Below are 12131 nucleotides of genomic sequence, written 5' to 3'. Positions count from 1 at the left end.
TTGCACCTGGAATCCATTCTCAGTTTTGGTTTAGTCTACTTATAGCATGATAAATTTCATGCTAAAGATAAATTAAATAGAGAAAAGAAGGGACACGTCACAGACTGTTTTCAGAGCCCTTGCCATTTATTTGTACTGGCAGATTTCTTCTTAAGAACCTGCTAAAAGCATTTGCGATGGCTGGCTTTGTAGGATGGGACTGCAGGTCCTCTGGGGGCTGGCCCTCTCTCCTCTCTCTCTCTCCCCGACTTTTTTTCTCTCTCCTTCTCTCCAAGTGAAGCACCTCCGTAACAGAATTGTCCTCCCCGAGCCTGGCACACAGGGACTATGAAATGCACAGTGGCCACCCGGTTACCCTTAGGCTGAGCCTGCTGCTTTGGTGTTTGTAAGTCTTTTAGCAAGCTTTTTCTTTTTTTTTTTTTTTGTTAATTCTAGGACCAAAGAAGACAAGAGACTGAATTATCTGAATTATGCTTCTGCAACAGAACTGGGTTTCTCCTCATTGGGCATGGCAAAGCCTGGGGAAATCCTTCTTTTTGTTTGTTTTCTTAATGTTACAAACAGCTGATCTGGAAGCCAGGAGAGGTCATCAGTTTGTCTGGAAAACAGGTAGGAAAAAGATATGTTGGTTTATCTACTAGATAATTCCTGCATTTGAGGATGAAGCGATTGCCCTTTCTCCATTGTGCTTTAGCTCAATAATAAATTAAAAAAAGCCTGATAATGTCTTCTATTCTAAATTATTTTGTAACTGAAAAATAGGGGGGGTTATTCTCTATTTTAAATTAGTAATCTTCATGTCTGTTGCAGTTATGCATCAGAGTGACTCTAGAGTATAATTTTGGGACTCCTTTATGCTTTTAATCCAAGAGTAAAATTTTCACTGGATCCTGATATCATCATCCTAATGTTGCTTCATGTGAAATATTTAACCATTTTCTTTTCATGTTTGAATGAAAAGGGTGCGCCACCGTCTTTCAGGATGAACCGAGCCAGAAATTGATGCTCTTGGTTGATCTATTCGTAATTAACATTTCATTGGTACATTTAGTGAATTATTTTTGTCCATCAGTCAGATTGGATACATACAGTGTTCGAATGTTGAAATTTGGGCAAGCACAACATTTGGAAAATCTGTGAGGATACATTTAAAACACTGCAATTCTTACTGAGAGGGAGGAGGTAACTAAGAAATGGTACGATACAGATGCATAAAACAAAGTGTGACACATTGGATGCTTATTTTCTAGCACACCACAACAACAAAGAACGTTCAATGAAGTGGAAGGATTGGCAAATTTGGGAAATGTTTACTCAAAGTACTTAATCAAAAATATGCAACTGACCCAGGGGTTTCCTTGCCTAGGATCCCTTTGAGGTTTGGCATTTGAACAGCAGAGCGATTAAAGTTGATGGAAAAGTAATTTCCCCCCTTTTTTAGAGAGGTTATTTGCTGTTTTGGTTATTTGGGTTTTTTTAATCGTGGTTCAATAGAAGATAAGAGACTGAATTAACTGAATGATGAAACAATTATTCTGGGAGGGCTCCTGTCCTTCTGGTAGGGTCAATGCAAGCTTCTCACCCTGGTGACTGTGATGGGAGGCTGAGGGCTGGTGAAGTGCTGGTGAAGTACAATTTGATACTATATTTCTAAAGACTTTTTTTTTTTTACATCTTGCATGAAAAAATGAAGAGAAAGTAAACAACAACATAAACTGTCTTTCTCCAATTCACTGTTATTTACATGATTTTTGAACAAGCTTTGAAAGGTAGAGTTGTTTTCTTAAGACAAATTAGACCCTTCAATGCTGTCTGTCTTCTCTTCAGTTCTGAAGTGTATTTTACCATCATCAGTCTTTAGAGGTGTGCACTGGAAGTCATAAAACTTTAAATTTGACTTGATGATTCCAGCTGACAATAAAGAGATATCGATGCTTCAAAGGCATCTGAGGCAGATGAATTTAGAACTAAGAGAAGGTGGTGCACAGGTTCGCGTGGACGTGGGCTACCGTGCTCCGAAAGACCCGTGATGAGCTTGTTGTGAAGGTCCACCTTCCAGATGTAGAAGGAAATTGTCAGTTCCTGTGGCTCCCACAGTGAATTAGAAATATCTGAGCTCTCAAGAATCATTTTAAAAACGTTAAATCCTAATAGTATTTTGATGCATTTTCTCTTCTTATGTATTGACTGGAGTTGCAACTTTGAGTGAAATGTTTTCCAAATGAAAATAACTTGTGAGCTTGAGCCAAATTCATTGTCCTGTTTGGCAAAAACAAAGATTTATTTTTTTTTTTTTCCTCCAGTTACATATTTTTATATTTGTGAATTAAATTTTCATTTTTTCATTGGAGTATTTTTGCTGAAAATTAGGTAAAATATCAAAACCCCACATGTTTAGTTCTAGGTTGAAATGAATAGTACGTTCACCCAAACCACTTTGTTTTGCTAAGAAGGAAAGTATTATTTGTGAAGCCTCTACTTTCTCTGCTGTGGTAGTGAAGCAGCAGCATTTCTAAATCACGTATCTTGGTCTTTTGCTATCTTCCTAAGAAGGAACACAATGGGCTGAGATTCCTCTCAATAGGCTGAATGGACACTTATTTTGGAAAAAATCTTGGTTAGAAGGAGCCAGGTGCATTTTGCAATGTCAGGGCATACGTAACAGGCTAATGGCTTTCAGTGGCTCTGCTGCACGTGGTGCAGATTTAATTTCCGAGGCATTTGGAGGCATGTATGTCAAAGTAAGATTGCAGTGACCTTGAAATTAGTTACAAAAGAGTGTAAATGGCAGTCTGCCATCAGGGTGGCGTATGTGGCTTGCTTTCGTATGCATTTTTTTACTTTGCTTGAAATGACTTTTCAGGTAAGTTTGATCACAAAGGTGTACCTGTCTTTCCAAAGATTACAAGAAAATGTTTTGGAAAGAGTGGGATTGTAACCTGAATGGAGCAGGTGGATCTGGAGAGGTACAAGGGTTAACATTACCTGTTGTGACAGGATATCAATAATAAAATAACTTTGGGATGTAGATCATGGAGATCTTGGCCTAATGAGATCTGTGGTTTGTAGAATAATAATAAAAAAAATCATCCTATAGTTTGAGGACTTCTATGCCCAATACAAAAAAATAATAAAAATTAAATAAAAGCACAGTGCAATGAATCTAAAGTGAAGTAGTTTTTCATGTCAGAATTGAGCAGATCCATGCTGATATAAAGAAAACTCGCAGCTGTTGTCTTTTTTTTTTTTTAATGATACAATCTAATGAGAAGTTAGCAATCCTTGATGGGAAAGGAGGTGATCTGTTTTGTGTTTCAATCTTGAGTTGTCTGTTTCAAGCATGGCAAGTTACTTACCTGCTGTAGAGAAACTCAACTTCTTATTGAAATTTCATGCTTTATAATTAAATAAGATTATGCCACTGAAAGCTCTGACTTCAGGAAAATGCATTTATAACTACTAAAGTAAATTTTCCTAGCACATAGAAGTCCGGAGATGCATCCTTAATAGGGATGTAAAAAAAACCCAACCCATTGAATCAGCACCGAAGTTTATAAATCAGGCTTTTTTTCAGCTAAATCCTTGGCTTTGTATAATGAAGACTCATACATTTTCATGTTGGGCTTGGTGGTCTTGGGATAGGTGAAAGCAATTGTGTTGAAATCACTGCATCTACAAAAAACCCAGGCTCTATATTTCTAAAATTTATGAACTTGGCACTGTGAGGTAGTTTATGTGTACTCTTCCCTTGGCTATTCAAAGGGCTAGCACTTGCATTTTGCTTATTTGTGGCCTGTCTTAAAACCATTTATTTTTAGCCTTTGGTTTCTAGAGATGATATATTAATGTCTGAATATCTGTGCACTGTATCTTTTGGTTTCAAGACGTTTCTTGACAGATACTTATTTTGTGACCACCAGCCTAAACATGAAAGCAATAATTATACCAATTAAATTATTCAGCAACCTCAAATAGCTGAATAATTTTCCGACACTTGCTAAATAACAAAGCCGTTTTAGTGATACAATCTTGAGAAAATTTAATTGGATCTAAATCCTTGTAAATTAACAGTGTTTAATGCAATAGCCAATTAGCAATTTGCATATTTCACCATGTTGATTTTCTTCAACTCTTGAATGGTACAAAAAATGCCTGGAATTTCTGTAATGCAAAGACATTTAACAGTGGCGATTCAAGCTTTTAAAACTGTAAATAGAATATTGATACATGTATAAATCCACATCATGATTCTAGTTGGTTTATTTTTTGGTGAAACTCCAGAATTAACTTCTAAGTTAATTCTAAGTCTAAATTAAATCTAAAATAGATGCAACACAAAATGTTTTGGGTGCTTTACAGGAGAGAGGCTGATAATTGCAATTTTGAAATGCTGAAAATATGACCATTCCTAGAGATGCCTGCAGTTGCCGCGTGGGGAGGTTGCAGTCTCACCATCACTGCTGGTGTCTTCAGCACCTCCACAAGCTACACCTCAGTAACTGTGCGCATGCTGTTTCCTCAGAAATACTAACAAAAATTAAAGGGATAAGAGACATACCCTATAAAAGGTGACTCTCTGAGCTAAATCAGTGATGTAGCTTTTTCTTAATAAGGGGAATATTTAAAAAAATCTTTTTTTCAATTAAAATAGTCTGATTTTTAAGAAAATTGTTCTCTAATTTTGGTACAGTGCTGTTTAACATGGTAATAATATTCTGTGTACTATGGAAGGGTGGAGAAGGACTTTTAGAAACCCAGGTGTGGTGTCCCAGTGAGTAATTCCATCCGATCTGTAATTCTCTCCAAAAAATGAATCAGGATGGGGATTTAACCCAGCAGGGACATGCTCCCTGTTACGGATGGAAGAGCACTGAAAGTGAGATATCAGACTGGGAAATGGTTTTGTAATACATCTGATCACAGTAGAGGGATTTTTACCTGAGGAAGAAACCATTAATCTTCTGGTGTTTGTGGGCTTCTGGGAGCTAGGTGTGGTGAGCCATAAGTTCTCTTGCCCCAGGTGAACACAAAAAAACTTTAGTTCAGAGTTATTACCTCTATTTGAAAGTCATTCTTAAAATAGGGTTAGCAAATGGGTTTTGATCATCAGTCTTTCTTCAGAAACAATCCATAATGGAAAGGGTACGAAATGAACTTTTCAGAGAACAACTTCTAACGTGGAGGAACCTTTGAACCACTCGTGAATGTGGGTGAGCCAGGTATGGCTAAGATGAAAAAGATCTTTTGTTCTCTGTTCTCAGATAATACTGCCATAAAGTGCCCTTTCTCAAGATTTTAATTTCAGGAAGGCCAAGTGCTGGTTTGGAAGTGCCTTTGACCTTACGTCTTAAAAGACAAACTTTTACCTATGTACACCAAATGTTAAAAGGAGTCCAGATCTTCAAAGGACAGTAGAGCTCAAACCTATCGCAAAGAGATTCAAAGACAGGTCTGCAACAAGTGATATTTTTCAAAAAGGTGAAGAATGATAATCTATTCCAGATTAAATTAATTTTTTTATTTCGTAGGACTTCATTTGCACTTCATGACTGAAGTGCAAATGTCTTTTTTAGTGATTTTTGTGTGGTATCTGGAAGTTTTATGATGTTTCTCAGGCTGATGCATCCAAACTTCATATTTTATGGCAAATGTTCTAATTGTAGGTTATTCTTACGCTATCCTGGTGGGTGGAATTTGAAATATTTAAACTCTAACTGGAAATTTAGTCTTGGTTTTGAATGATTCTAAGGTTCTTCACTATACTGAGTTTAGGACTGGAGCAGTTCTTGTGGGTGATAAATTGCAGTCTTGTTATATTGACAATTTTGATAATATTGATAATTTTTTAAAAACCTGTTAAGTTCCATTTTAAAACTAGTCAGATTGTGGCCAAACTTGATGACTGAAAAGTTGTTCTAGAATGATAAGCCTTCTTATTTTCACCTTTAACTTTATTCATGATCAGTTTATACCTTTGTACTTGAGCCAGACTATTCTTTAATTTAAGTAACTCTCTTGGTAGTTGCTCCTAATGTATTTCTGAATTAAGGACACCAAGCTATTCTGGACCCCTGTGAGTAGACATATCCTCTTTAAACTGGTTTGTCAAACTAAATCATTTATAAACATTACTCCTCAGAATTATATTAAGTCTTGGGTGAGATTTCACCCACTGATATTTTACAATTTTAATTAGAAAAGCCTGGCTTAAAATATCTCAGAATCATATAGGTGGTGGGTTTTTTTTGAATATTTTGTAATTAACAGTTTAATTTGAAGTAGTTTAGTTGTTCTTAATCTGTTGGTATAGTTTTGTTAAGTAGCCATTAAAAATTATTTTAAGTATAAAAAACAGTACTTTAAAATTAGTTCCAAATTGCTCTAAAATAATTCTGTACACAGATTATTTTGTGGGGCAATATAAATTATACTTTTATTTCTGTGAAACTTTAAAAAGAAAAAATCCTTGAAACTTTCTTTATAAAGTTGATTTGCAAAATTCCATTAGCAGCAAAACTCAATGTGCTGGCTGATGTCAGTCACTGATGTTTGAGAAAAGTTTTGGGTGGCCTCAAAGCTAATCTCGTATTTCCTTACGCAGGAGTGCAGTTGCTTCAGATTGCTAAACCTCTAATGAGGTTATCTCTCCTCATTATTCCTTACCCATCCACATTTTCACCTTTTTCTTCCACACACCTCTAAAAATTTTTATGAATGGTTCTGCTACTATACCTGACCTTTATCGTTCCAGTTCTGATGTGTCTTTGTCTGGTCTGGTTTCCTCAGCAGTTGAATCCAACTTGTCTTGGAGTTGTGGAGGTGCATCTGTTGCCTTACTTTATAACCCTTTGCAGTGGTAGTACATATAGGGTGAGACATTTCAAAGTTGGTGGAGAACTTACATCCTTAGGCAGTAAATGCCGATGAGTTTGTCAGAGAAGTGGACAAATGTGAGAAGAGCTCCATCTCTCTTCTGAAGAACCTTTCCTATGCTGGAAGCTCATCTTCCAGCCTGTCCTGTCCTCCCTGTACTTGACGTCTGCTGCTGTGTTAGATAGATGAGCCACAGCAGCCCATTCCATACCCACTTGGGTCCTGACCACCATGGCTTCTGGATCCTTAATCCACAGGGCTAAAAGCTGAGTGTATTGGACATGGGTGAAGAACCTGCCCTGTTGGCCCAGAGAATGCCATCCAGTGTCAGAGGCATCAGAATTGTTCCTTAAGGAGTTGTGTTTTGGAAAGCATGCTCAGAGATACAGAAATGCTTAATCTGGTGCCCTTTTTTCTTGTCTGTAAAACCTGGTATGTTCTTATTAGCTCTGGTTTCCTGTAGGGAGTTGAAGACACTGGTGAAACATTCTTGGTGGCACAGCTTGGAGGACGAGTCATTGGCTTTTGTATTTTTTTTTATCCTAGAAAAAAATGCACTAGAGCAAGCAATACCAGAATCGTAAAGTATCAGTCAAATTAAAAAGGCGAGCAAAAAGAGGAACTGAAATGACACTGAAATATATGTTAAAATTAACACTTTATATGCCTGGGGATAATATGCAGAGTATTGGTTCCTCAGCGGAGGTGGGCACCGTGCAGCAGCAGGGCTGTGAGCTGTCAGCGGCGCTTGCTGAGTTCAGATGTAAGCTCTTACAGTGTGTGCCTGGTAATTTTGTTTATTGTTGGGCTTGCAAAACTATTTCAATAGTTCTTTTATACAAAGACTACACCCTTTAACAAATATCTTTGTCTAATGGACATCAAATGTTCAGTAGGTGGTGGTTTAAACTAGATTACACGGGAGATTCACACTAATCTTTTAATGTCCCTCTTCCCTTCCTGAGAATAATAGTTTTTGAGCATAAGGTGCTTTTTTCTGGTTTTTGTTGGTATTGGGAAAAGTATAAGTTAGGCGTCTTATCCTTTTCTTTCCTCAATAGTTACTATGGGAACAGAGCTGCGGGTCACAGGGGAAAATCTGCAAAAGTGGTTTCTTTTAAGTTGTTCATTTAAAAAAAAAAAGATAGCTTATTACTGGAATTGTGGTACTTTTCATTCAACTTTGTTGGATTGTATTGTTGTACATATTTCACTCACAAAAGAAGCACAGTGAGTGGCAAGAAAAACAGATGGAGATGTTTTTGTACTTTTTCCTTGGGGTTAATATTTTTTTAATTGAATGCAGCTGTTGGAAAGATTCTGTTGTTACGTATAGGCGGAGCATTAAAAATGGATGATCACATTTTCAGCCTGTTTCAGTGGAGTACTAGATTTAATTATTCTGCTGCCCTTGTTCAGAACCCTGCGGGTTTTTGTGTTTTTTTTTTTTTTTTTTTTTTTTAAATAATTATATCTTAAGTTAGTTAGAATAAGAATTTCACTTAGCCACTTAATTGAACGATTTCAATATATCGGGGTAATCATTTCCTCATTCAGTTCTTGTGCACAGCAGAATTATTGTGGGTGGAAATATCCAAAATCGTATTAGAAATATGTAAGATACACATTGTTATTCTCAGTATGCAGATAATTGAACATATTCTAGGGACATGAATTTTGGGTTGTTGACCCACTGATACCCATATCTCCTTAGATTTTTTTTTTTTTTTTTTTCCTGGTACGTATGGGAATAGTCCTCATGTAATCCACTTAATCTTTTTTTCATTTTTTCTTTTAAAAAATTTTTGAAAGGTAAAAGCCAGGAATACGAAATGGAGAAGTTGGAAGGGATGGGGGATATTTCATGGTAATCCAGATTATTGACATAGCGTTACGGTTTATTTTAGTCACCCTCAGCTAGCTGATATATTAACTGAGCATTTCATTATATCTAGTAGTTTTGAATATATGAGCTTTGGTTTGCATAGCGAATTCCTGCTGAAATCAATAGGAGTGTGGTGTGTGGCTCCAGAGGCAGCATCTGGTCCTTACCATCGCCTGGTGTCTGCCACCTGGTAGACTTCTGCAGTTCCTTCTTCTAGAGACCTTTTAAAGTTCATAGTTAAATGTATCTCCATGCCAGACTTGCGTATAACGGTGATTTAGGATTACAGAGCTAAATTTGGAAAAGCATGTTAAAACCCCATTATAGCGGTTCTAAATATATTGGTTCTATATGCTGGGGTATGAGTTGTAGACAGTTGCTGAAGTATATCCAGCTTTTGTGTGGCATGTCCTGCAAAGCTAGCCATGAAAAATCACTTTTCAAATGAGAACTTAATAAAAACTTTCCTGCTCTGAACACTAAGCCCTACTCCCCGTGCGATTAGTGGTTTCATTTCTTTCTCAGCAGTTGGGTAATGATTATGGCTCCAGATGCTGCCGGAGTGATAAAGAGAGTGATTAATTTCACTTGAAAGGGCATATGTTCAAAGAGGAGCCAGCCCAACGCCTCGATCGCGCAGCCCACAGGGCTTGGTACCCACCTGTTCCTGGGGAAAGTACCAGTAAACCTATGGTATTTCTCTTAAGCCAATATATTTGCTGCTTTGTTTTGCCCACTCGTTGATGTATGTGTTTTTTTTTTTTTTTTTTTTCCCCTCCTCATATCCCACAGGATCTGGTTTTAAAACCTCTCCGTTTCTCTCTAAAGCAGTGCTGTCAAACTTTGTGACTTTGTGAAGGGGCTGATGCCACCAGCGCAGCCCAAGTGACTGTGAACAAGTTCAGAGTTAGATTTATACCCTCTGCAGAACGGAGTGATAATGAAAGGATTCATATTCCCTGGCATAGTCAACAGCAACTCTAAAAGCGTTCCTACGCTTCATTCGCAATAATAGTTCACACCGTATGACTTGCTGAAAAATTCTGACATTTAAACTATTACGTTTTCAGTATACTTAAAAAAAAAAATTAAATGTGTAAGGTAGGTACTTTAGTAAGTCTTTATTAGGACTTTATTGACCTACTGAGTAGGTCAACAGAAGTATGAAACATGGCTGGTGGTGCCAGCCACGGGATTAAATGCAGGGCGGGGGGATTTCTGGTGTTTATTGTGTTATCACCTGAACTTTTCCACTGATGGGTGTCCTCTGGGCTTTATTCTATCACCCCTGAGATCCAAAGACCTTCAAATATCAATAGTTTAAAAATATCCACCTATGTGTGAGGCATGTTTTACTTCTCTACAGTATGACATTTATAACCATAAATTTCACAAGTTTGAAGCTGCTGAAGACCAAAATAAATTTAGTACTTGTGACATCTTTAGGATCTTTTGACCCATTAGTTAAATTGATTTATATCGCCCAGTTGCTTTTAAGCAAAATAAGCACTCTTCTTCTAGCTGTTGAAAGTCTTCAGAGTGGAGACACTGGATATAGAAAAATTATTTCTCTACGTTTATTAAACTGTGATGTGTATTAGCTGCATAGTTTTGAAGCAGCTGCCTGGATGGAGCACAGAATTGAGGTTTTCATAGACAAGGATTTAGAGGAGGCTATAATGATGAAACACCAGAAACTTTTCAGAAGTTCTTTTATTAAATATGGTGCACATAAGGTAGTGCTCATGTAAAGGTGGTTTTTTTTTTTTTGTTCCCTTAATATTCTTGCTTGTATTAATAAAATAATGCTGAATTCAAACGGAGGTAAAAGTTAGTTTTAATAAAATATTTGCAGCTCTGTGTGTGAAATGTGTACACTGTGTGACTAGAATAAGTTATCTAAGCTTTCGATATTTTCAGTTAAACTAATTCAGTACATCTGTTTTCCAACTGGCATTAAATATTTCATAACCCAAATATAGTATCTTAATTTAGATCATTGTTAATGTGAAAATTCTTGTTTCTGCAGATGTGTATTCCCAAATTCAGCATTATTCGCTGTCAGCAGTGAGCTTGTAACGTATGGAGTTGTCTGTGCTTAACAGGTAGCTGACATGTACTCATTTCAAAGCTGTAGAAATCTGATAATGAGGGTTTATCCAAAGTTTAGCTATTATTGATCACACTTTCCTCTTAAGGAAGTATCAGTCCTCTAGCTTCTGCATTCCCCTGCGAAGAGCTAAGAAAACCTTACTTTTAGAATTGGTCCCAAACATGAAAAAGTGTGCCAAAAAAAGGACCAAGTATATCCTTGTACACATAGCACTGAGATGAAAGTTATATTTTGTGTCTGAGCATTAAATGTGTCGCTTACATGTTAGTGTCTATGTGTGTGCATGTTTATGTGTTATTTTTATGTATTTATATGTCAAGCGTGTATAATTTTGTTGCCATCTAATGAAGGATGCTGGTGTAGTGGCAGAAATAGAAATGGAGCTGCAATGTTTTGAAAAGAACTGGAGAAGGATCAAATGAGAGACAGGGAAGTCAGAGTAAACGATGACAGTAATGTTATTGTGCCCTAAGGGTCTTGCAAAGTACAGTGCTTAAAACCCAATTTTTGCTTTGTAGATAAGTGAGCGTGTCTCAGTTAAGTCAATATACGTGTGCAATAGATGATAAAGCTTGGTATTACACACCTTCTTTGATATTTTTCATACTCACTGCTTTAAAGGTAACGTTATATTTATGTTCAGAACACTCTAAAGTACTTTATGCTTTTTGTTACGAGCTTTCAAACATGTTTGCTTGGTTCGGTAATGGAAGCTCAGGCAGATAAAAATTTTCACTCTCACGTTAGGTATTTATTGATGGCTAATTGTCTACTGACCTTTGCTAGGACTCTCCAAAAAAGCAGGGAGTGACACCAGGGGATAACAAATCAAATAAATGGAAAAGCAGGTGAGAAATTTTAATTCTATGCAGTTACATTTAAATATTCAAGGCTGCTTTTTTGAATGAAAACAAAGGCGAAAACCAAAAAAAATCCCTGCTTTGCCTATAGATATTTTAAAATTTTAACGTACTCTGATACATATATATATAAATGTTTACTTATTCATCTTCCTCACTGTGGTTCACTTGTCCTTGATTGATTTCTTTTTTTTTTAAACAGATGAGCCAGCTTTCATAGTCCTCAAAATGATTTAATTATTACAGCACACAGAGCCCCAAATCAGATTTAAGGTATTTTGATACAGTTATGGAATAAGCCGGTGAACAGATGCAAGAATAGGAAGTTGCTGGTATTTGAATCTACTAGATGATTCTGCAGGCAGAAGATTCCCCATAGGCCTTCACTGAAAGGTCAGGA

The 12131-nt window shown here is 36.7% G+C and overlaps 1 protein-coding gene across 1 annotated transcript in view; it reads left to right on the top strand.

The window, feature by feature from the left end:
- The first annotated feature begins 470 nt into the window (after nt 1-470).
- THSD7B (thrombospondin type 1 domain containing 7B) overlaps nt 471-12131 on the top strand; it is a 273934-nt gene continuing 262273 nt past the window's right edge. Inside the window, exon 1 of the mRNA XM_074145144.1 lies at nt 471-609. Within this exon, the coding sequence (XP_074001245.1) occupies nt 471-609 (139 nt within the window). The remainder of the gene's footprint in view (nt 610-12131) is intronic.

This window comes from Numenius arquata, chromosome 3 (genome assembly GCF_964106895.1).
Source record: "Numenius arquata chromosome 3, bNumArq3.hap1.1, whole genome shotgun sequence".
NCBI lineage: Eukaryota > Metazoa > Chordata > Aves > Charadriiformes > Scolopacidae > Numenius > Numenius arquata.
The sequence above is the reverse complement of the archived record's forward strand: the minus strand, read 5'-3'. Positions and strand labels throughout refer to the sequence as shown.